Here is a 24,166-nt window from a genome sequence, read left to right as displayed (position 1 = left end):
ATGCGCCCTGCCCTCACCGCACAGCGCCCGCTAAGACAGCCAGCGGGTGCAGTCTCCACCCGCGGGTCGCAGTGTCACCGCCGGTGAATAGACGCTGGGCGCACGCGCCCGGCATCTAGTCTACCTGTCAGGAGCGCTTGGGGGCTGTCCGGCGTGTCCGTAAGTGCCGGTCACGCCCCCAAGTGTGCCGAAAAGGGGACGCATCTTATAGACACGCCCCCTTTTCAATGACCGCGCCCCCTTTTTGGGTGCACGCACGCCCTTTTCAGGTGCGGGTGCATGCGAAAGTGCCCTCTCTAGCTCCGGAGCCCTGCCTGCCGCCGGAGCTAGAGTGAACACTACACTATGGCATAGTCATTGCTATCATCTGTGCATGTGCCGGCGTAGGATTTTCAGGGGAGACGGGGCCAATGGAAATTTGCACATGAGCCCCCTCCTGTCTCAAAATACCTTTGCCATCACTTATGTCATAGTTGTTAGCAGTGACACCCACAGCAGCACTTGTAGGTCTCACTCACCCCATTGTCTGGTAGGTCTGGATTCCTGAGCGCTGCTCTGTCTTATCAGTCTGTGACCGGATCTATTTCCTGTGATGAACCATATAAAAAAGGGACAGCAGAATAAATACAATGCAAAGTAATGCTGAATATTAGACCCTCCCACAGAACATACGTGTGCAGACTGCTTATTGCCACAAGTGAGAACATGTATGTTGTGAGGTTAGATCAACTCAATGTATGAGGTGGAGCAGAATGGTCTTCATGACTTGTCCATAAGGAGCCGGGTTTATCAGGCAACACACTAGCTACACATTTAGTAAAATAAAAAAGGAAATACCCAAAACACTACTGGGTCATTGCATGAAATACAGACATTCCTCACTTAACAACCTACTCGTTTAACGAACGTTCGGACTTACGACCAGCTGGAACCCATAGTACAACGACTACAATGTTATTCTGAATTTATCTAGGTCTGAACGAGCGAACAAAACTTGCGGCCGTTTTTTGGAAAACTACGCCCCCTGGCCGCTCGCATCCTACATCATGTCCGCTATTTATTAGATTAATCGAGTACATCGACCAGCGTATGAACTGCTCGCTATTCTTGTGGTTGGTTTTTCCTACCACAATCTTGCGAGCAGTTCTGACTATAAAATAACCCAGTGACGTGGTCAATGACGCTGCTGTATTAATTATGCACACCCATAAAACGCCCGTTTTGACCTTTAAGCACGCCTGCGTTCTGATCTCCACTCCCCGTTTTCAAGCACCTTCCCCTGTTACCACCCACATACGCCTCCTCATGTCACTCAAAATAGCAGGCATTCGCTATTTAGCGAACAAACGATTTTCGGCCGCACTGACTGGTTCGCGCATGTGTATTATGCATGCGCAGTTATGCAAACATCGCTCGGAACGAACGAGCGGCCGCTTACGAGCGGCTCTGAATCAGGCCCATAGCCCGGGTCGGCGCTGCAGTGTAAAATGGGGGCTGTCCTGGGTCTGATCCGGGTTGGAAACGTGTTCTACATCCCAGGTCAGACCCGGGACTTTGGTGTAAAAGGGATATTAGTGACCGAAGAACTCGGTATTTAAGTGAGGAATGTCTGTATAGGACACAATACATGAAAATTAAATTTCACTTAACTACTAACATTCTAGTATATATATGCTGCTATAAGATCGTAGTATATTGTGTGATTGTCACAGTGACTTCAGATGATGTAGTTAACGTTGTGACTGTTCTGCAAGGGTGTATGCACTTGCATATTCGTCTCCCCTGTAATGTGAGTCACATTCGTTTGTAACATGAGTCACAAATCAAAATTGATTTTAAGTATAGTTTGTTTAGCATTCAGTTTTGTGTTTGTGTGCCAATCATAAAGTTAGGGTCTCATAAGTGTATAGTATAAAAATAATATTGTAAAAATAATTGGGAGAGCAGGTTTACTTTAAATAAATATATGTCCCCTCAGTACCTATGTCCATTCTGCTGTAACATGAGTCACGCATATAAACAATAACATTTAACTACTTAAGGCGCATATCCACTACGCGATATAAATGAACGATTACGATATCATTCATTATATCGTGCAGTGGATATGCCGACAACGACCAGCGATGCGCGCTTCCGCTGGTCGTTGGCGCTGTCGCTCATCGCCCGAACCTGCTGTGCAGCCTGATTCTGAGTCGCACGCAGCTCCATATTTGGCAGATTTTCGCATACTGTTCATACGTCGCGAGCTGCCTAGGCATCTTCGCAAATATACCCGCAATTTGGTGTCGTCCACATCTCAGTCATTTCTCAGACATTACATGAGAGTTTCTGGGTGGCAGCTGGGCAGCAACATTGCGAAAGTACGCAAGAGACCCATTTTGCAGGTGTGTCAGAGAGTCCAGCCACAGATGCGTTCTCTTGAGACGTGCGTATGCACAGTGGCACCAAATTCTGATGGATTTCCCACAACCAGCATAGGGTAGGTGTAAGTGCCAATGAGAATGATGACGGCTGTTCTTGCAAACTGAGCAGCGGGGGCAGTTGTGATCGCATAGATGTGTAAGTAGCATATAGTCGCATTAGCATACGGTTCCCAGCCAGCGTCCACAGATTTCTTTGCATTACGTGAAACTCAATATTAGGCTTATTATTTGCACGGTTAATAACATTGCAATATGCAGTTAGCAACCGAAGCATCATGCTGGGCCACAGAGCTGACAATCTATAGTAATACAGATACATTATAAGCCAAAATAGATTATACCTACAGAGTCAAATCGTGATATGAGGACGTCTTCTACCTTTGTAGCTGTAACAGTCACCCTGTAACTCTCCTGGAAAACTACAAATCCCAAAAATCCCTGCTCCCTACCATTCTCTACAACAGCTACACAGCATCTATCCCTGCTCCATGCAATGCAGTTCCCATACCTGCTCAGGTCCTGCAGAGGATGATCTCCCCCGGGAATCCGATGTATCAGCTATAAACTCACTTTAAACCGCTTCTGTATTGCTGATATCTATAATCCGCGCCGCTAGTGCCGCTCTCACGGAGTCCACGCCCATTCATCGCTAGCCCAGCCCTCTGTCGTGCACGGCTCGATATAGTCCCGCCCATAACCACGCCCTCTGAGTGTACCAGAGTTAGCGTTCCAGTAGGACTACGCCCCCTTTTTTTGTAGCTGACAGTTCCAGCTCCATGGTGACGGCTGGGAGCAGTGTGGGTTGCCTTGGAGACAGCCACTGATGCGCGCTATGGGATTGGCTGGCAGCTAAAGTCAATTCGCAGTGATTACCGAAGTTCATTCTGTTATCAACAGACTATTCCAGACAAACTTCACTATTAGTAGATCAACTCTTTGGGGTAAATTTACTAAAGTGAGAGTTTTTAGAAGTGAGTTTTAGAAGAGATGTTGCTCATAGCAACCAATCAGATTCTAGCTATTGTAGAAGGTGCTAGTTAAATGTTAAGTAGAATCTGATTGGTTGCTATGAGCAACATCTCTTCTCAAACTCACTTCTAAAAACTCTCACTTTAGTAAATGTACCCCTCTGCCTGAGAAAGGGTCCTGAGCGTACTCGCAGCCAGGCCCCTTCTCAGGCTGACAAATGGTGAATCTACTGCTGCAGCACTACATTGCTACCATTCAGTATATTCATTAGCAGCTGTAAGGAAGTGAGCATGTGTCACCCATATACACAGATATCCATGTCCGCTGTGTTACCAGGCAGTTGGCGATTGCAAACCATTCAGATTATATTTATATATTGCATTATTTTAAATTAGGGCCATCATACCATATCAATGTGACACACTTGAAATATTACACCCAGTGGCGTAAATTCATCCCTGATGCCCGGAGGCAAGTTATAATTTGGTGCCCCCCGTCAAAGCCGCTGACACTGTAATATAGCATTTTGCATGCAGATACCCCCGCACACTGAATATAGGCCTGCCGCAGATCATTTTAATAAGCAGAAGCTGCTTGTGCATCCAATTCGCATTGCTGTACGAATAAGACGCATCTGAAGGGAAAAATTAGCACGAAAAAATGTTTGGCGCTACCGAGTCACGATTTGTGTGACGCGACTTGTAGCGCACAGAGGATAGATGTATGTGGACACATCTGTATGCATTAGTCAGAGATGAGATAGTGACCGGTAGGGTGCATTTAAAAAGAGGCTCAGAGTCCTCCTGGCGAAAGCCACCTGATGTGGGGTGGGGAGCCCTCCTGATACCCCTGATGGAAGGGAAATCCACCTGATTTGGTGGCTTTGAGGACTGAGTTTAAGTCAAGATACTGTAAGACTGCCACTGTGGTGGGACTACAAATCACAAAATGCCCAGTTTATTGCTGACTGCATCACATGCTGGGAAGTTACTCCACCAAAGGTCTGCCCCCAGACTCAGTCGCTGGTGCCCCAGGCCCCCGCCTCCCATGCCCTCGTGCAATCACGCAGGACATGTTCTGCACATGAGCAGAACGGGTCCTGTGCATGCGCAGATTCTCGATAATCTGAGATCAGCCCAGGCCCAGGTATAATATATAATAGATTATACCAGGCTTGCCTACCCTCCCGATTTGGCCGGGAGCCTCCCGATTATCGGGTGCCGCTCCCGGGTCCCCCGGGAAGGCAGGCAAGCCTCCCGCAAGCCGCCATCCCTCCCTACCCCCCCCCGCAGTTACTAGCAAAACCGCGTCATCGTGGCCCCGCCCACGCTTTACAATGCAGTTTAAATTGTGAAGAGGGGGCGGAGCTGCGATGGCGCGATCTCGCGGCCACGCCCCCGGCCCACACTGGCCACACTCCCACAACAGCATTATTGTGCAGCCACACCCCCGCTGTAAACTGCCATTCAGCCCACTCCCGGAAAGAGAGAGCTGAATGTCGGCAAGTATGGATTATACAATGGATGAGCCACAGATTTGTCTAAATTAGAGGAAGGCAGATGTTGTAAAACTACACATCCCAGAATTCCCTGCCACAGTTTTGCTATTTGGCCATGATAAAATGTTGCAATGCATGCTGGGATTTGTAGTTCAACAACAGCTGGAGGGCCTGTCATAATTAGGTGGAAGATGGAATTGTTACATTTGTATCACATTGGGGAAATAACCACTGTTAGAAATTAGAATACACTATATGAATCTGACGTTGTTTGTGTACAACTAAAATGTCGCGTAATGTTCCTATAAATGTGGAGCAGGATGTTACTCATTGAAAGACCAGCTTGTGCCTGTGTCCCTATTTGGGGAATACCTATTGCTGATAGGTGTTTTGTCATCATTGCCTCTCTGCGGCTTTTTTTGAGGAACTACCAGCCAGTGTATGTGTAACTGAGCGATTTGTGATGTTTGGTGCCACTGAGCCGCCGTAGTTTCCGCGCATGCGCTGCAAAGTGTGCCTGTTCTGCGCATGTGCAGTATCGCTAGCAAGGCAGCTTGTTGGAAAGCTGAAGGGGTCCGGAGGGGGGATCTATCCACTTCCGTAGTTTGTTCTAAGTGTTCTATAGAGTCGGGAGTCAGGTGCTGCGGGAAGATGTCGGGAGGTCCGGCAGTGCAGATCAGCATCGAGTCCTGTGCGGAGAAGCAGGTGCAGGAGGTGGGGCTGGACGGCTCAGAGACCTATGTGCAGCCGCTCTCCATGTCCCAGAACCTGGCCCGCCTGGCGCAGCGCATAGACTTCGGCCAGGACTCCGAGGAGGAGCCGGAGGGTGGAGTGGGGCCGCGGGAGAGCGATTGGGAGCAGCCACAGCAGGAGGAGGAGGAAGGTGACTTGTATATCCCGGGCCCCTGACAGCCCCCCTTGTGTGCGCTGTCCTCCCTGTCTGTCCCCTTGTGTGCGCTGTCCTCCCTGTCTGTCCCCTTGTGTGCGCTGTCCTCCCTGTCTGTCCCTATGTGTGCGCTGTCCTCCCTGTCTGTCCCTATGTGTGCGCTGTCCTCCCTGTCTGTCCCTATGTGTGCGCTGTCCTCCCTGTCTGTCCCTATGTGTGCGCTGTCCTCCCTGTCTGTCCCTATGTGTGCGCTGTCCTCCCTGTCTGTCCCTATGTGTGCGCTGTCCTCCCTGTCTGTCCCTATGTGTGCGCTGTCCTCCCTGTCTGTCCCTATGTGTGCGCTGTCCTCCCTGTCTGTCCCTATGTGTGCGCTGTCCTCCCTGTCTGTCCCTATGTGTGCGCTGTCCTCCCTGTCTGTCCCTATGTGTGCGCTGTCCTCCCTGACTGCCCCCCTTGTGTGCGCTGTCCTCCCTGACTGCCCCCCTTGTGTGCGCTGTCCTCCCTGACTGCCCCCCTTGTGTGCGCTGTCCTCCCTGTCTGTCCCTATGTGTGCGCTGTCCTCCCTGTCTGTCCCTATGTGTGCGCTGTCCTCCCTGTCTGTCCCTATGTGTGCGCTGTCCTCCCTGTCTGTCCCTATGTGTGCGCTGTCCTCCCTGTCTGTCCCTATGTGTGCGCTGTCCTCCCTGTCTGTCCCTATGTGTGCGCTGTCCTCCCTGTCTGTCCCTATGTGTGCGCTGTCCTCCCTGTCTGTCCCTATGTGTGCGCTGTCCTCCCTGTCTGTCCCTATGTGTGCGCTGTCCTCCCTGTCTGTCCCTATGTGTGCGCTGTCCTCCCTGTCTGTCCCTATGTGTGCGCTGTCCTCCCTGTCTGTCCCTATGTGTGCGCTGTCCTCCCTGTCTGTCCCTATGTGTGCGCTGTCCTCCCTGTCTGTCCCTATGTGTGCGCTGTCCTCCCTGTCTGTCCCTATGTGTGCGCTGTCCTCCCTGTCTGTCCCTATGTGTGCGCTGTCCTCCCTGTCTGTCCCTATGTGTGCGCTGTCCTCCCTGACTGCCCCCCTTGTGTGCGCTGTCCTCCCTGACTGCCCCCCTTGTGTGCGCTGTCCTCCCTGACTGCCCCCCTTGTGTGCGCTGTCCTCCCTGTCTGTCCCTATGTGTGCGCTGTCCTCCCTGTCTGTCCCTATGTGTGCGCTGTCCTCCCTGTCTGTCCCTATGTGTGCGCTGTCCTCCCTGTCTGTCCCTATGTGTGCGCTGTCCTCCCTGTCTGTCCCTATGTGTGCGCTGTCCTCCCTGTCTGTCCCTATGTGTGCGCTGTCCTCCCTGTCTGTCCCTATGTGTGCGCTGTCCTCCCTGTCTGTCCCTATGTGTGCGCTGTCCTCCCTGTCTGTCCCTATGTGTGCGCTGTCCTCCCTGTCTGTCCCTATGTGTGCGCTGTCCTCCCTGTCTGTCCCTATGTGTGCGCTGTCCTCCCTGTCTGTCCCTATGTGTGCGCTGTCCTCCCTGTCTGTCCCTATGTGTGCGCTGTCCTCCCTGTCTGTCCCTATGTGTGCGCTGTCCTCCCTGTCTGTCCCTATGTGTGCGCTGTCCTCCCTGTCTGTCCCTATGTGTGCGCTGTCCTCCCTGTCTGTCCCTATGTGTGCGCTGTCCTCCCTGTCTGTCCCTATGTGTGCGCTGTCCTCCCTGTCTGTCCCTATGTGTGCGCTGTCCTCCCTGTCTGTCCCTATGTGTGCGCTGTCCTCCCTGTCTGTCCCTATGTGTGCGCTGTCCTCCCTGTCTGTCCCTATGTGTGCGCTGTCCTCCCTGTCTGTCCCTATGTGTGCGCTGTCCTCCCTGTCTGTCCCCCTTGTGTGCGCTGTCCTCCCTGACTGCCCCCCTTGTGTGCGCTGTCCTCCCTGTCTGTCCCCTTGTGTGCGCTGTCCTCCCTGTCTGTCCCTATGTGTGCGCTGTCCTCCCTGTCTGTCCCTATGTGTGCGCTGTCCTCCCTGTCTGTCCCTATGTGTGCGCTGTCCTCCCTGTCTGTCCCTATGTGTGCGCTGTCCTCCCTGTCTGTCCCTATGTGTGCGCTGTCCTCCCTGTCTGTCCCTATGTGTGCGCTGTCCTCCCTGTCTGTCCCTATGTGTGCGCTGTCCTCCCTGTCTGTCCCTATGTGTGCGCTGTCCTCCCTGTCTGTCCCTATGTGTGCGCTGTCCTCCCTGACTGCCCCCCTTGTGTGCGCTGTCCTCCCTGACTGCCCCCCTTGTGTGCGCTGTCCTCCCTGACTGCCCCCCTTGTGTGCGCTGTCCTCCCTGACTGCCCCCCTTGTGTGCGCTGTCCTCCCTGTCTGTCCCCTTGTGTGCGCTGTCCTCCCTGTCTGTCCCCTTGTGTGCGCTGTCCTCCCTGTCTGTCCCTATGTGTGCGCTGTCCTCCCTGTCTGTCCCTATGTGTGCGCTGTCCTCCCTGTCTGTCCCTATGTGTGCGCTGTCCTCCCTGTCTGTCCCTATGTGTGCGCTGTCCTCCCTGTCTGTCCCTATGTGTGCGCTGTCCTCCCTGTCTGTCCCTATGTGTGCGCTGTCCTCCCTGTCTGTCCCTATGTGTGCGCTGTCCTCCCTGTCTGTCCCTATGTGTGCGCTGTCCTCCCTGTCTGTCCCTATGTGTGCGCTGTCCTCCCTGACTGCCCCCCTTGTGTGCGCTGTCCTCCCTGACTGCCCCCCTTGTGTGCGCTGTCCTCCCTGACTGCCCCCCTTGTGTGCGCTGTCCTCCCTGACTGCCCCCCTTGTGTGCGCTGTCCTCCCTGACTGCCCCCCTTGTGTGCGCTGTCCTCCCTGACTGCCCCCCTTGTGTGCGCTGTCCTCCCTGACTGCCCCCCTTGTGTGCGCTGTCCTCCCTGACTGCCCCCCTTGTGTGCGCTGTCCTCCCTGTCTGTCCCTATGTGTGCGCTGTCCTCCCTGTCTGTCCCTATGTGTGCGCCGTCCTCCCTGTCTGTCCCTATGTGTGCGCCGTCCTCCCTGTCTGTCCCTATGTGTGCGCCGTCCTCCCTGTCTGTCCCTATGTGTGCGCCGTCCTCCCTGTCTGTCCCTATGTGTGCGATGTCCTCCCTGTCTGTCCCCCCTGTGTGTAGCGCTGTCCTCGCTGACCGTCCCCCCCTGTGTGTAGCGCTGTCCTCGCTGACCGTCCCCCCCTGTGTGTAGCGCTGTCCTCGCTGACCGTCCCCCCTGTGTGTAGCGCTGTCCTCGCTGACCGTCCCCCCCCCCCTGTGTGTAGCGCTGTCCTCGCTGACCGTCCCCCCCCCTGTGTGTAGCGCTGTCCTCGCTGACCGTCCCCCCCCCTGTGTGTAGCGCTGTCCTCGCTGACCGTCACCCCCCTGTGTGTAGCGCTGTCCTCGCTGACCGTCCCCCCCCTGTGTGTAGCGCTGTCCTCGCTGACTGTCCCCTGTATGACTGTTTTCCAGATCTCCTGACATAATCGCAAGTGAAATAATTAGCTCCACCTGTGGATCTTTTCAAATATGTTAGTGAGTAATGACTGCACCTGTGCACCAGCTAGGTAGTCTGGAAAAAGTGAACTGTCAGTAGCTCTCAAGGACCCCTTATCTAGATTGTCATTTTAAGCAGTTTATTATTTTGTACTGTTTTTAATTGGCTATGTGGCTTTTTCTAATACGGGACTAATGTATATTCTCTCAATTATTTATGTTCTATTTTTTTTATTTTATTAAAAGTGCTTTGCAGTAATAATTATTTTACTTGCAGGTTTGGTCAAGTTCCAGCCATCACTGTGGCCTTGGGACTCCGTGAGAAATCACTTACGAGGTTGTCTTACCGAAATGTGCGTATTGTATGATGTGCTGAATATAGTGAAGGATAAGAGGTACATGCACCTGGATCCAGTCTCGCAGGATGCCCTGACTCCAAAACAGGTATCCTCTAACATTGTTAATGGATGAAAAACCATTGTCCCATCTAATCTGCTTTATTCAGTTTACCTGTTTCTTCTCATAGCATTCACGGTAGGCTGTTTCAGCGGGGTGCCATGCCCTGACCTTGTGTAGAGGCCAAGTTGATCACAGCCTGACGTTGGCCGGCCCGTGGCACCCTGGCTTCCGCTATGCCTCCTGAGCTTCTCACTGTCCCCGCAGTCCCAAGTGTTCCAGTGGGGGGAGGGGACGGGGGACTGGGGGAGCACACCTCAGAAGGTGAATAAATACTGTGTCCATGCGGCATCTATTCACAGTGCGTGGAGAGCTTGGGGGCAGCTCAGCGTCTTTGTGATTGCTGGACATGCTCCCTAGAGTGACGGAGAGAGGGGAAGTGATGCGAGACCAGGCGCCGCCTCGGGAGCCACGCCCCTTTTTTTTGGTGCCCTGTCCGATACAGAGCCTAGCGTGAACACAATCTCAAGTTAGGCTGTGTCTTCTTTTATTTGCAGTGTCTGTTTTCGCTTTTTAGTGTACCTTTTACAAAAATCGTCGTCTTTCAGTCATTTATTAATTTAAGTGGACACCTGAGCTGTCACGCTAGTCAGTGCAACCCCGGATAATCAGCTTTATGATAGATATTTTCGACCTTGTGGAAAACAAGTTTAACCAACTTAAACTTGGCTAGTGTTCACTCTAGCTCCGGCGGCAGGCAGGGTGCCGGAGCTAGAGAGGGCAACTTTGTGCGCGTGGGCGAAAAGGGGGCGTGGCCATAAAAGGGGGCGTGTCTATAAGACACGTCCCCTTTTTCATCATACTTGGGGGCATGCCCGGCACTTACGGACATGCCGGGCAGCCCCCAAGCGCTGCAGACGGAGAACAGATGCCGGGCGCATGCGCCCGGCGTCTATTCTCCGGCGGTGACCGGGTCACCGCACATTTCTCCACCCGCGGGACACTGCGTCCCGCGGGTGAAGACTGCACCCGCAGCCTGTGAGGGCAGGGTGCTTTTTGCCCTCCTTCTGGAGGGTAGGGTGCTTTTTGCCCTCCAGAAGGAGGGCAGGGTGCCGCACCCTGCTAAAACAGCCATCCCCCCCCCTCACTCATGTTAGTGGAAGTTATAATTTATTTTTATTACTGCATTAAGTTTTGTGGTTTCATTAATTACATTTATCTTCCGGTCCCTTGCAGGGGCCACATTACTGTCCTGCTCTCTAGGGCAGGGGTTTCCAACCACGGTCCTCAAGGCATACTAACAGTCCAGGTTTTAAGGATAGCCATACTTGAGCACAGGTGAATTAATTAGTACCTTAGTTTTCTACTTCAGGGTCCACAGGGTTGACCTTGGGGTATAGCTGGATCTGGATCCACGGGCACCACGCAGTGAAAGCTTTGCTGCTCCCAGGATGCACTTGGGTCCGTCCTCCTCTATACCCCGCCCACGACCACAGGCACCTCAGTTTTAGCTGGTGCCTGGCCGGAGTCGGGTCACCCTGGAGCAGTGGGGCTGCATAAGCAGCCCCTAAGCTTTATTTACATTTTATTTTTATTTTTTTAAAAGAAGATTTTATTATTTTATTTTTACTATCTTCAGAGCGGCAGCATAAGACTGTCCATGCTGCCGCTCCAACAAGCCCCGCTGGCGCTGCGACGCCGGTACTGATCCGGGGATCACAGCGGGACCCCGGAGTCAGTGCTAGCGTGGCTCCGGGACCTCCCACAGACTGCTGCCGGACTCAAGGGGCCAGGTAAGCCGCGTGCAGCGCTGTCAGCGCTGCGCCCGGGGGAAGTTATGCTGTCTTTATGCCGCCGGTCTCTGGGGACAGACCGGCAGCGCTAGTAGCGGTGGCGGGCTCCCCCCTCTGTGGATTACCCCGCGTGTCCGCTGGACCACCAGGGTGTAAGGCCGGCAGGGAACGGCGTCCTTGGGGTTCCATACTAGCAGGGAAGGCAGCCTTCCCTGCTTGAGCGGCTCCTCCCCTCAGCCCAGCGCACCTTCTCTCAAGCGTGCTGGCGTCGCTGGGCTGTGCTCTCTCGGCCACTCCTCCTCAGAGCTCTCCGGCGGCCATCTTCCCAGGCAGCAACGCAGAGCTCCCAGGCAGGCTTCCAGTGGACCGGTCCCCCTGCGTACCTCTCCCCTGATCAGGACAGTGTTCACAGCGCTATAGCCCTCCCAGACACTGAATCTGGGAGGTTGATTGTAGCTGAAGGTGTAGTGAGTATTACTTCTCTGCATGGTATGTGACTATTGCTAGTGCTGCTGTCTGTGCTTTTTCTACTTACTGTCAGCTTTTTACCTATCCCTTTCCTTCCACTACGGCCCGCAGGTGCGTGGGGGAGGGGTGTTCTTTCTGTGTACCTCACTTATATAGATCTACGTATTTGTGAGGTCCGTCACATACAGCGGTGTGCTACTCAGTACCAGATTGTAGGCTGTTTGTGTTGCATACTTGGGAGTGTGTGGGTGTTATACGCCTTGCCTCGTTTCGGTGATACACGTTTATTGCAAAAAGTTTGTGTCATGTCTGATGAGGAGAATGAGCGCTCCGAGTGAAATGGACGTTTCACCTGGCGTATCTGTTTCTTCCGATATCCCTGCTTCCTCGGGTTCTGCGGAAATTCAAGCAGGACGGCGGCACGCTCGTGCTGGTAGCTCCGGCGTGGCCCAGACGTCCTTGGTACTCCGATCTGAGGTGCCTCTCCATCGACGCTCCGTACCTTCTTCCTCAGCGTCAGGACCTATTGTCTCAAGGGCCCTGCCTTTACCCGGATCTGGGTCGGCTGTCTTTGACGGCGTGGCTCTTGAGACAGCCGTCTTAAGGTCTCGGGGTTTCTCCAGTTCGGTCATTGGTACCATGCTTAGGGCACGCAAGCCTGCTTCCGCACGGATTTACCATAGGGTTTGGCACACTTACTTTCGGTGGTGTGAATCCAGAAGCTATGATCCTCAGGTGTTCCGGGTTTCCAGAATCTTGGAGTTCCTTCAATCAGGTTTGGACCTCGGCTTACGCCTTGCGTCTCTGAAGGTTCATGTGTCTGCTTTGTCCGTGTGGTTTCAACGACGGATTGCTACACTGCCAGATGTTCACACCTTTTTCCAGGGTGTTCTCAGGATCCAGCCTCCCTTTGTGCCTCCGGTGGCTCCTTGGGACTTGGCGGTGGTACTACGGGTCTTGCAGGGTTCTCCTTTTGAGCCGCTTTAGTCGGTGGAGCTCAAGTGGCTGACGTTTAAGACCGTTTTTCTCCTGGCAATTGCTTCGGCCAGGATGGTGTCAGAATTGGGGGCGCTTTCCTGTCGCCCTCCTTTTCTGATTTTTCACCAGGACAGAGCGGTGCTCCGCACTCGTCCTGAGTTTTTGCCCAAAGTGGTCTCAAAGTTCCACATTAATCAGGAACTTGTTGTGCCAGCTTTTCAGTCACCTGATCTTTCAGCTGGTGAGGCTTCCTTAGATGTAGTCCGGGCACTTAGAATTTATGTGGAGAGGGGTCGGCCAAGCAAACGTTAGTCCGTTGGCTTCGTTCCGTTATTTGTGAGGCTAATGAACAGGAGGGTTTACCTGTGCCAGCCTCTGTTAAGGCTCATTCCACTCGTTCTGTGGGTCCCTCTTGGGCTGCTAGACGTGGCGCCTCCGCTGTTCAGCTGTGTAAGATGGCCACTTGGTCTTCTATTCAAACGTTTTTGAGGTTCTATGCGTTTGACACCTTTGCCTCTCAGGATGCATCCTTCGGTCGCCGGGTGCTCCTTTCAGCACAGGAGCGTCCCCGCCCTTAGTTGAACTGCTTTGGGACATCCCCAAGGTCAACCCTGTGGACCCCCTATGGACCCTGAAGTAGAAAACAAGAGATATGGTAAGAACTTACCTTTGTTATCTCTGTTTCTACGAAGTCCATAGGGTCCACAAGGCGCCCGCCCTGACGCACCTGGCTTCATATGGGCTATGTGACTGGTCACCGGTTTTCCGTCTCCCATTTCTGTGAGTATGGTTTCTTGTGTGTTCCAGTCTTCCTTCTCTCTGTTTAGTCTCCTCCTCCGGCCTTAGCTGCTTACCAACTGAGGTGCCTGTGGTCGGGGGCGGGGTATAGAGGAGGACGGACCCAAGTGCATCCTGGGAGCAGCAAAGCTTTAACTGCGTGGTGCCCGTGGATCCAGATCCAGCTATACCCCAAGGTCAACCCTGTGGACCCTATGGACTTCGTAGAAACAGAGATAACAAAGGTAAGTTCTTACCATATCTCTTGTTATTTTGATTTAACCATCTGTGCTTAAGCATGCTAATCACTAAAACCTGGACTGTTAGTGTGCCTTGAGGACCGAGATTGGGAATCACTACTCTAGGGGGTTGATGTATCAAGCAGTGAAAAGAGTGGCGAAGTTGCCTATAGCAACCAATCAACTTCCAGCTATTTTATTGAATGTATTTGATAAATGCTAGCTCAGAGATGATTGGTTGCTATGGGCAACTTCTCCAATGTTTTCACTGTTTGATGCGTCAGCCCCTTGGAGTTTCGTCTTGTCTTTTGCGTCTATGCCATTAGTATATGGAAAAGGTTGAACTGGTCTTTTGTTGCCCTCATTAACTATATGTTCAGTAACAAATGGTGGTGCACTGATTTCTCAGATGGATATAAATAAGATGTGTGCATTAAGCGGCGTATATCTCTTTCCAGAGTCAGCACGGTTTGCTGTTGGTTTCTAAGCGGAAATACCTACTGGGAGCTGCGCAGATTCTCCTTAAGGGAGCCGAGCGTCTGTCCAAGTCTGTGGCAGAGAACCAGGAGAACAAGCGGCAGCGCGATTTTAATTCCGAGCTACTGAGGCTGCGCCAGCATTGGAAGCTGAGGAAACTGGGAGATAAAATCCTGGGGGATCTGAGTTACAGGAGTGCAGGTAACTCTTCTACAGACTGGTGATGATTATAGACCCCAGGTGTTATAGTGTGCTTACGGGTACATTTCAGGGTGGTTCTCTGCATAAGTACTGGTGGTGATCTTCCTGGCAGGTATCAGGTAACACAGGTTACTTTTTCCGAGTCACCCAGTTCATTACTCACTGACACGTTTTAAAAGATCCACATATTCAGCTAACCATTTCACTAGTAATCATGTGAGGAGATCTGCAAGACATGCACTGTTTGGGGTCCTGAGGACCGAGTTTGAGAACTTGTGCTATAGACTATAATAATCTTACTGCTGAGTATCTGGAAAACTCGGTTGTCTGGTTTCAGAAGAGATCTGGATGAATAAGCTCCTGGGCTGGTTTGTCCTCAGTCTCCTGTCTCCCAAAAGGTATGGTGGTAATATGCTGTTTGTTTTTCCATATCCAGGAATGCGGTTTAGAACTTAGGGGCATAATCAGTTGGGGGCGAGGTTTAGCGAGATAAAAAAACCTTTCACCCAATATCCGCGGTATTCAATTTAAAAAAATGCGAGAAAAAAAACCCTTACTTACCGGTCTGTTGATTTCCACGGCTCACGGTCATCTCCCCACCATCATTGCACTGGGGAGATGACCCACAGACACATATACACACTCACAAAACATACTTACATACACCGCTGCTGCAGGAGATCGGGTCCCGACGCAGGAGGGAGAAGACAGCACTTCGGAAGGTGAGTAATTACTGACTAAGCTAATTGGAAACTTCCAATTGCTTAATTTGGCAATAGGAGGGGTGCCGCCGGGGTCCAAGAACATTTCCAGACCATTTTTCCTAAAAACTTGGATTTTACGAATAATTGGACGTGCTCTGGAGGTGCTAAAAAAAGAAAAAAATGCCTTCCGCCCCTCAAACACCTAAAAAACAAAACAAAAAAAACCCCTCTGTACCCATTTGCATAACAAATATTTAGCAGGTGCCGGATTTTTGCTATGCTTGCACCTAATTGAATATGCCCCTTAGACTACATTGCCTCCATTGGTTTTTCTTTTAGGTCGTTCTCTGTTTTTTTTTTGTTTGTCTTCACAAAACTTCTAAAGATGACTTGATTTAAAAAACAAAACAATCCTCCTGGGCTGTTGGTGCTCTTTTGTGCAGGTCTGATTCTCCTTGTCTTTACTGTTATAGGCTCACTCTTTCCTCATCACGGGACATTTGAAGTTATAAAGAACACGGACATTGATTTAGATAAGAAAATATCAGAAGATTTCTGCCCCCTGGATGTACACATCCCCAGTGATTTAGAAGGGTCCTCCTATTTAAAGGTATTACAGGAACTGATGTCTTGCTTTTAAATAACCTTTAACCTGGACGTGTCTACATAAAGTCATAAATTACAAATTTACCTGGATAACTTAGAGAAAAGCCATTTATCATCCATGGGGGACACTGAAAACTTGGCTATAGGTGGAGCTGGAGGAGTATGGGCACCAAAGAGTTAATGTTTGAACCAGCACAGACTCCTCCTCCCCCCATACCCCATCTCCTGCCTACAGCAGCCAGTTTTTTTTTTTTTTTTGTGCTGCTTAAGGCGCTGGTTCCCAAACTCTGTCCTCAAGGTACCGTAAAGCTGGCCACACACTAGACCAACTTACAGCCAACTTGTTGATTGGTTGGAATGAAAATCTGGTAACGTATGGGAGTAAATGATGATCAGCAATTTGCTCCTAAATGCCAGAAAACAGATGAAAATGGTCGATCAGACAAGTTTGTTAAATGTTTGATCTAAACTATTTGTTCAAACAACAGTTTTTGTCCATTTTCCAGCGTTTGGGAGTAAATTGCTGATTGTCATTTGCTTCCATACCTTACCAGATTTTCATTCCAACCAATCAACTAGTTGGCTGGTTGGACAGATAATCTTTAGATGTGTGGCCAGCTTAACAGTCCAGGTTGCTATGCAATTTTAAGCTGGTTGCCATGGCTAATGACAGTTACTACGCAATGGATACTGGTTGCCATGGTAACCGACCGTTGCTAGGCAACTGAGGCTGGTTGCCATGGCAACCGACCGTTGCTAGGCAACTGAGGCTGGTTGCCATGGCAACCGACCGTTGCAATGCCATTTAAGATGGTTGCCATGGTAAACGACCATTGCTCAGCAACCGACTGTTGCCAGGCAATTTACTTAAGCTAGTTGCCATGTTAACCGACCATTGCTCAGCAGCAGGCTTTTGCCAGGCAATTTAAGCTGGTTGCCATGTTGACCGACCGTTGGTAGGCAACTGAGGCTGGTTGCCATGGAAACCAATCGGTGCTATGCAATTTTAACTGGTTTGCGTTGGTAAGCAATGTAGGCTGGTTACCATGGCAACCGACCTTTGCTAGGCAACCGAGGCTGGTTGCGATGGCAACTGACCGTTGCTAAGCAGCTTAAACTGGTTGCCACTCATAACAATATAAAATTAAAAGAAAAAGCTAGACTGCTTTAAAAGCAGTTTCTAAAAGCAGTGCCCGCTTCTGCAGGGCACCAAGCTAAACTGGCCTGCCTTGGGCTGAGGGCGGGTTATAGGGGGGAAGGAGCATAGGCTCTTGCTTAACTAGTTGGTGCCTGGACTCCTCCTACTCCAGCCTATACCCATGGTCTAAGCTTGTGTCCCCTACGGCATGAAGAAGAAATCCAGTTTCTTGAAAGATGTACAGGGAAGTAATAGCGCTACTAATACTTGATAACAGTTCGTTTCTATGTAGTAAATAAAAAAAAAAATACAGTTGTAACCTATACCCCTTTTCCGCCAAAATTCCGGGTCTGCTCGTAAGCGGCCGCTCGTTCATTCCGAGCGATGTTTGCACAACTGCGCATGCGTACGGATCGTAATACACATGCGCGAACCATTCAGTGCGGCCGAAAATCGTTTGTTCGCTAAATAGCGAATGCCTGTTATTTTGAGTGACAGAATGAGGCGTATGTGGGTGGTAACGGGAAGTTGCTTGAAAACGGGGAGTGGAGATCAGATCGCAGGCGTGCTTAAAGGTCAAAGCGGGCGTTTTATGGGTGTGCATAATTAATACAGCAGCGTCATTGACCACGTCACTGGGTTATTTTATAGTCCAGAACTGCTCGCAAGATTGCGGTAGGAAAAACCAGCCACAAGAATAGCGAGCAGTTCATACCCTGGTCGATGTACTCGATTAATCTAATAAATAGCGGACAGTACGTAGGATGCGAGCGGCCAGGGGGCGTAGTTTCCCTAAAAAACGACCGCAAGTTTTGTTCGCTCGTTCAGACCTAGAGGCGTGAACAGACCGCAAAGAGCGAACGGTTCATTTGAATAGCCACCCGGAATAATGAAGGGTATTAGTAATGAAAGCACTGAAATAGACATTATCTTGAAACGCATAATAAAGGGTCACCCAAGTTTATTACAGGACTTGTATTTGCCACAGCAGCCCTGGTGTTATAGAACAACATTACTAATTTACAGTAAGGAAAAATAAAAAGACCTATACATTTATTATTGTCTGCATAAGGCTACCAAAGATCCTGTATATTTAGTTATTCCCTAAATCCATTGAGTTTTGTCTGTTTTTCTCCCCTTTTAATGGGCAATAATTGACCAGAAAAAAATTCTTCTGTTTTCTTTGGTAGAATAAAATTATAAATAATAAGTGACTCCCATTAAAACTAACACAGAGGGAACATGTGAACACACTGTGGCTGCCTTAGGTGCATGTTTAGTCTGCAAGCTGAGAACAGATTAAGCCTTTGAAAGTACAAGGTTAATATAAAGTGCATCTCTCATACAGGCACAATGATTATATTTTATATGAAGCAGAGTAATAAATATCGGATGACCAGTGCTTGGAGTTTAATATCGGGATTTGCCTCTACTGTAGGTTTCCATTCAGAAGCAATCGTCGGACATCGGTGACCTCGGCACGATAAATCTGTTCAAACGCCCAGTGCCTAAAGCTAAACCAGGTACATGCGCCAATGGGCCTCATCCTGGGAGATTCATATCCTTGTGTTCTTCATAGCCTGTTTTGTGTTTAACGTAACATCTTGTTTTAGAACACTATTTACCACTAACCTATGTCTAATGCCGGGTACACACTAGACAGTATGTCGTCCGATCCGGCCGGATCGGTCAACACATTCTGAACATTGTCTAGTGTGTACCCACAATGTCGCTGACTATGCGCACTCCCGCGACATCGCCCTTGGGACTTGCATGCCGTTCCGACGGATGACATCATTAGCGAGGGCCATTCTGCGGAATGCAGCATGGACATCGCCGTCCCTACCGTCATCGGCAAGTGTGTATGCACTTGCCAATGCCGGCACCCCCCCATTGCTTACGAGGACGGTACAAACTAGACATAGTCTAGTGTGGACTGGTCTTAAGGCTATTGTTGAGCTGAATGATATACATAAAGTAACGATTTTTATCCACTAAACAAATCCACCATTGCTCTTTGTCAGCCCGCTGCAGCAAGTTACATGTTAGGGAGGGAGGTGCACACAAGCGGCGGCTATTGTCACTGGTATTTCAACCGCAGCCAATAGGAAAACAGGAACAGGATTAGGACATTTCTATTTGAGACTGACCCTTTGTCTTTCAGCAATTGGCAGCAGAGTCTATTACAGTAAATTCTTGTATGGAACCTTATTACAATAATGTATCTTTAAGTTATAATCTCTTATTATGACAATCCCACAGGTTCTCGTGGTCACTCTCCTTTACTAACTGTACAATTCCCTTTGTTAGACATGTGAGACAGTTAATCTGACACTACCCATAACAGTGCTGCCACATGATGTATACAGGAATAGTGTAACGGAGGAGTAAAAGGGGTTAACTGGAGTCATACATTTATCATTGTCTCCACTTTAAGCATCCCCACTCTTCCCAGTATATTTATTATCCTGTGGCATCCATGCGTTTATAAAATATGCCAATTAGTTTAATAAAATATATGTATAATTTGTGTCGAATAACAATACATTTATATATAGACAGTAGATGTAATGGTGCATACACACGGTCAGATTTCCCTGGTCGATTTGGACGAAATCGATATATCGTTATCGTTCAAATCGACCAGTTTCTGGTCCCTTCAAACGATGGTCGATGCTCGGGCACGGATGGTCGATATCAGTATTGACCATCGCCCGTGCATGCAGGCCAACCTGGTCGATATCGACCAGGTTGGCCTGGTTACTATAGGGACCCGTGATCGTTAATCGCTGGTCGTTATAGTTGTTGGGGGGTTGGTGCATGTGCTGGATGTTCGATATCGTTATCTGATCGTCTCCAAGTCTGACTGTGTGTCCCCTCCATAAGAGTACAATAGTGACCTGCTATAAAGAGGTTAAATTAAAAAGACATACTGGTAGAAGAACCGGGACTTTCATTATCAGAGTGTAGCAAGTATGTAAGATGTGTACTTACTACAACACCATCCACAGTTTAGCGTTCGTGTAAAATAAAGGCGTTACAGTCCAGCGTGGAGATTAGGTAAAGCGGGTGCTACAAGCAAAGTGCTGTATCTAAACCGTTTAAAGGGACCCAGGCATATCATGGGAGAGCCATGACGGTGATGGGCAACCAGTTAGGCAGAGGGTGGGGAGTACATTTGGAGCTGGGAGAATAATAGATGGGAAGAAATTAGATACTATATATAAGGACTAGGTAAGCAACATTGGGTGGTAATTAGGGCTATATGTAAGTGAATGATGATGTGGTAACCAGGGAGGCCGTTAAAGGGGAATGGAATTAGATGGGGTCATTTGAAAGCAGTTGCAGTCTTCTGTAATTGAGTATAATTTTAAACATCGTAATGCCAACAGGTGTACTCGGTGTCAGTGTATGTAGCACACTCCAGAGTAGGGGGGGCTATAAGTGCCCCCCCAAGCTGTTGTGGAACTTCACATGCCAGCATGTCCTGCCCCGGGTTTGCTGTTTGACTAAGCTAAAACTGTTGCAAGGCATGCTGGGTGGTGTAGTTCAACAACAGCTGGAGGGCCTCCTATTGCCCACCCCTGCTACAGAGTCATGTCTGGGCGAGTCCCATGCCAGCGCTCCCAAAACATGTTAGACCTTTGGGCACTTTTAGTGAAATCTTCTGTAGATTTCTAGCATATTGGGAGACTATCGGCAATATATTGTTTTACAGCTGTTTGCAGAGCATGGGGAGGTCCAGCATATAAAGGACAGTGGTGGGGGACCAGTGGTAAAGTGCATCCGGCTTACAGAGGTTTAGCGTAACACATTTTCTGTGTATAAAGCTAGTGTAGTCCATAAGGGATCTTCCAATTATTTATTTTCTTATAAATCCTCCAGGTGGTCCACAGAGGGGAGTTTTATGCCAAAGACCCCTGTCCTGAAATATCGGGACAAATTCCAGTGGTATCTGGGAGTCAGTGACATAGAGTACAGCAGGGTAATATAGAAACGTAGAATTTGACTGCAGATAGGAACCACTTGGTCCATCTAGTCTGCCCTTATAGAAACCTAGTTATAGGTGAACATGGCTTTTATTTAGTTTTTCCTTACCATTAAAACTGCACTACTAAGTATATTTTATTGAAGTTCTCCCTACCCATGGGATGGTAATATGCTGCTGGTTTCCTGGGGCTCCTCCAGCTGTTCTTGCAGCCACAGACTTGTGGCGTTAGTGTTCACTCGACCCCATCTGCCGCTGTTTTAAAGTGGCGAGCAGAATTAATTTGCTGGTTCAGTATTCCAGAATCAGCGGAGCCTCGGGGAAAACGCCTGCATGGTGCAGCCCCCGGACTCTTATCTAGGGCAAGCACAGAGCTTACGCTCTTCATAAGACTGGTCACGTAGGTGGTAGTGCAGATAGGTCAATCTCCAGCTGCTGATAAATTGTAAGTCCCAGCATGTCCCTGGCCTGTAAATGAATAGTGGGAACTTGTATGCAAGAAATGAGTGAAAATAAAAGTAACCAGAAACTTCTATTTCCTAAGCAGTTCTATACAAAAAAGATTGAATTCTCAGCAGGGGAGGTAGTCACTATCCCGGATATAAGAAAAAGGCTGACATTCCCAGCAGGGGAGGTAGTCACTATCCCGGATATAAGAAAAGGCTGACATTCTCAGCAGGGGAGGTAGTCACTATCCCGGATATAAGAGAGAGGCTGACATTCTCAGCAGGGGAGGTAGTCACTATCCCGGATATAAGAGAGAGACTGACATTCTCAGCAGGGGAGGTAGTCACTATCCCGGATATAAGGAAAAGGCTGACATTCTCAGCAGGGGAGGTAGTCACTATCCCGGATATAAGAGAGGCTGACATTCTCAGCAGGGGAGGTAGTCACTATCCCGGATACAAGAAAAAGGCTGACATTCTCAGCAGGGGAGGTAGTCACTATCCCGGATATAAGAGAGGCTGACACTCTCAGCAGGGGAGGTAGTCACTATCCCGGATATAAGAGAGGCTGACATTCTCAGCAGGGGAGGTAGTCACTATCCCGGATATAAGAAAAAGGCTGACAATCTCAGCAGGGGAGGTAGTCACTATCCCAGATATAAGAGAGAGGCTGACATTCTCAGCAGGGGAGGTAGTCACTATCCCGGATATAAGAAAAAGGCTGACATTCTCAGCAGGGGAGGTAGTCACTATCCCGGATATAAGAGAGAGGCTGACATTCTCAGCATGGGAGGTAGTCACTATCCCGGATATAAGAGAGAGGCTGACATTCTCTTCAGGGGAGGTAGTCACTATTCCGGATATAAGAAAAAGGCTGACATTCTCAGCAGGGGAGGTAGTCACTATCCCGGATATAAGAGAGACTGACAGTCTCAGCAGGGGAGGTAGTCACTATCCCGGATATAAGAAAAGGCTGACATTCTCAGCAGGGGAGGTAATCCCTATCCCGGATATAAGAAAAAGGCTGACATTCTCAGCAGGGGAGGTAGTCACTATCCCGGATATAAGAGAGAGGCTGACATTCTCAGCAGGGGAGGTAGTCACTATCCCGGATATAAGAAAAGGCTGACATTCTCAGCAGGGGAGGTAATCCCTATCCCGGATATAAGAAAAAGGCTGACATTCTCAGCAGGGGAGGTAGTCACTATCCCGGATATAAGAGAGAGGCTGACATTCTCAGCAGGGGAGGTAGTCACTATCCCGGATATAAGAGAGAGGCTGACATTCTCAGCAGGGGAGGTAGTCACTATACCGGGTATAAGAGAGAGGCTGACATTCTCAGCAGGGGAGGTAGTCACTATCCCGGATATAAGAAAAGGCTGACATTCTCAGCAGGGGAGGTAGTCACTATCCCGGATATAAGAGAGAGGCTGACAATCTCAGCAGGGGAGGTAGTCACTATCCCGGATATAAGAAAAAGGCTGACATTCTCAGCAGGGGAGGTAGTCACTATCCCGGATATAAGAGAGAGACTGACAGTCTCAGCAGGGGAGGTAGTCCCTATCCCGGATATAAGAAAAAGGCTGACATTCTCAGCAGGGGAGGTAGTCACTATTCCGGATATAAGAGAGAGGCTGACATTCTCAGCAGGGGAGGTAGTTCCTATCCCGGATATAAGAAAAAGGCTGACATTCTCAGCAGGGGAGGTAGTCACTATCCCGGATATAAGAGAGAGGCTGACATTCTCAGCAGGGGAGGTAGTCACTATCCCGGATATAAGAGAGAGGCTGACATTCTCAGCAGGGGAGGTAGTCACTATCCCGGATATAAGAAAAGGCTGACATTCTCAGCAGGGGAGGTAGTCACTATCCCGGGTATAAGAGAGAGGCTGACATTCTCAGCAGGGGAGGTAGTCACTATCCCGGATATAAGAGAGAGGCTGACATTCTCAGCAGGGGAGGTAGTCACTATCCCGGATATAAGAAAAGGCTGACATTCTCAGCAGGGGAGGTAGTCACTATCCAGGATATAAGAGAGAGGCTGACATTCCCAGCAGGGGAGGGAGTCACTATCCTGGATATAAGAGAGAGGCTGACAGTCTCAGCAGGGGAAGTAGTCACTATCCTGGATATAAGAGAGAGGCTGACAGTCTCAGCAGGGGAAGTAGTCACTATCCCGGATATAAGAGCGAGGCTGACATTCTCAGCAGGGGAGGTAGTCACTATCCCAGATATAAGAAAAGGCTGACATTCTCAGCAGGGGAGGTAGTCACTATCCCGGATATAAGAAAAGGCTGACAGTCTCAGCAGGGGAGGTAGTCACTATCCCGGATATAAGAAAAAGGCTGACATTCTCAGCAGGGGAGGTAGTCACTATCCCGGATATAAGAGAGAGGCTGACATTCTCAGCAGGGGAGGTTTTCACTATCACTGATATAAGAAAAGGCTCACAGTCTCAGTAGGGGAAGTAGTCACTATCCCGGATATAAGAGAGAGGCTGACATTCCCAGCAGGGGAGGTAGTCACTATCCCGGATATAAGAAAAGGCTGACATTCTCAGCAGGGGAGGTAGTCACTATCCCGGATATAAGAAAAGGCTGACATTCTCAGCAGGGGAGGTAGTCACTATCCCGGATATAAGAAAAGGCTGACATTCTCAGCAGGGGAGGTAGTCACTATCCCTGATATAAGAAAAGGCTGACATTCTCAGCAGGGGAAGTAGTCACTATC

The 24,166-nt window shown here is 49.8% G+C and overlaps 2 protein-coding genes across 7 annotated transcripts in view; one reads left to right on the top strand and one right to left on the bottom strand.

Moving 5' to 3' along the window:
• The window catches only part of DEUP1 (deuterosome assembly protein 1), a 72,518-nt gene extending 69,452 nt beyond the window's left edge, over positions 1-3,066 (bottom strand). For 4 of the 6 annotated variants that reach the window (XM_088455702.1, XM_088455705.1, XM_088455707.1 and 1 more), the window contains exons 1-2: positions 2,935-3,066; positions 519-587 (exon numbers count right to left, since the gene is read on the bottom strand). In XM_088455702.1, coding sequence (XP_088311828.1) covers positions 519-523 — 5 coding nt within the window. In that variant the 5' untranslated portion in view covers positions 524-587; positions 2,935-3,066. Of the gene's footprint in view, positions 1-518; positions 588-2,771; positions 2,857-2,934 lie in introns of those variants that run through there. The other 2 variants (XM_088455703.1, XM_088455704.1) reach the window with 2 other exon arrangements.
• A 2,299-nt stretch (positions 3,067-5,365) lies between these two features.
• MED17 (mediator complex subunit 17) overlaps positions 5,366-24,166 on the top strand; it is a 41,964-nt gene continuing 23,163 nt past the window's right edge. Inside the window, exons 1-5 of the mRNA XM_088455733.1 lie at positions 5,366-5,776; positions 9,504-9,670; positions 14,336-14,555; positions 15,733-15,869; positions 18,442-18,526. Of these exons, the coding sequence (XP_088311859.1) occupies positions 5,422-5,776; positions 9,504-9,670; positions 14,336-14,555; positions 15,733-15,869; positions 18,442-18,526 (964 nt within the window). The 5' untranslated portion in view covers positions 5,366-5,421. The remainder of the gene's footprint in view (positions 5,777-9,503; positions 9,671-14,335; positions 14,556-15,732; positions 15,870-18,441; positions 18,527-24,166) is intronic.

Source organism: Taudactylus pleione, unplaced genomic scaffold, assembly GCF_031769625.1.
Source record: "Taudactylus pleione unplaced genomic scaffold, aTauple2 ptg000667l, whole genome shotgun sequence".
Classification (NCBI taxonomy): Eukaryota; Metazoa; Chordata; class Amphibia; order Anura; family Myobatrachidae; genus Taudactylus; species Taudactylus pleione.
Note: the sequence above shows the minus strand (reverse complement) of the source record. Positions and strands in the feature narration are given on the sequence as shown.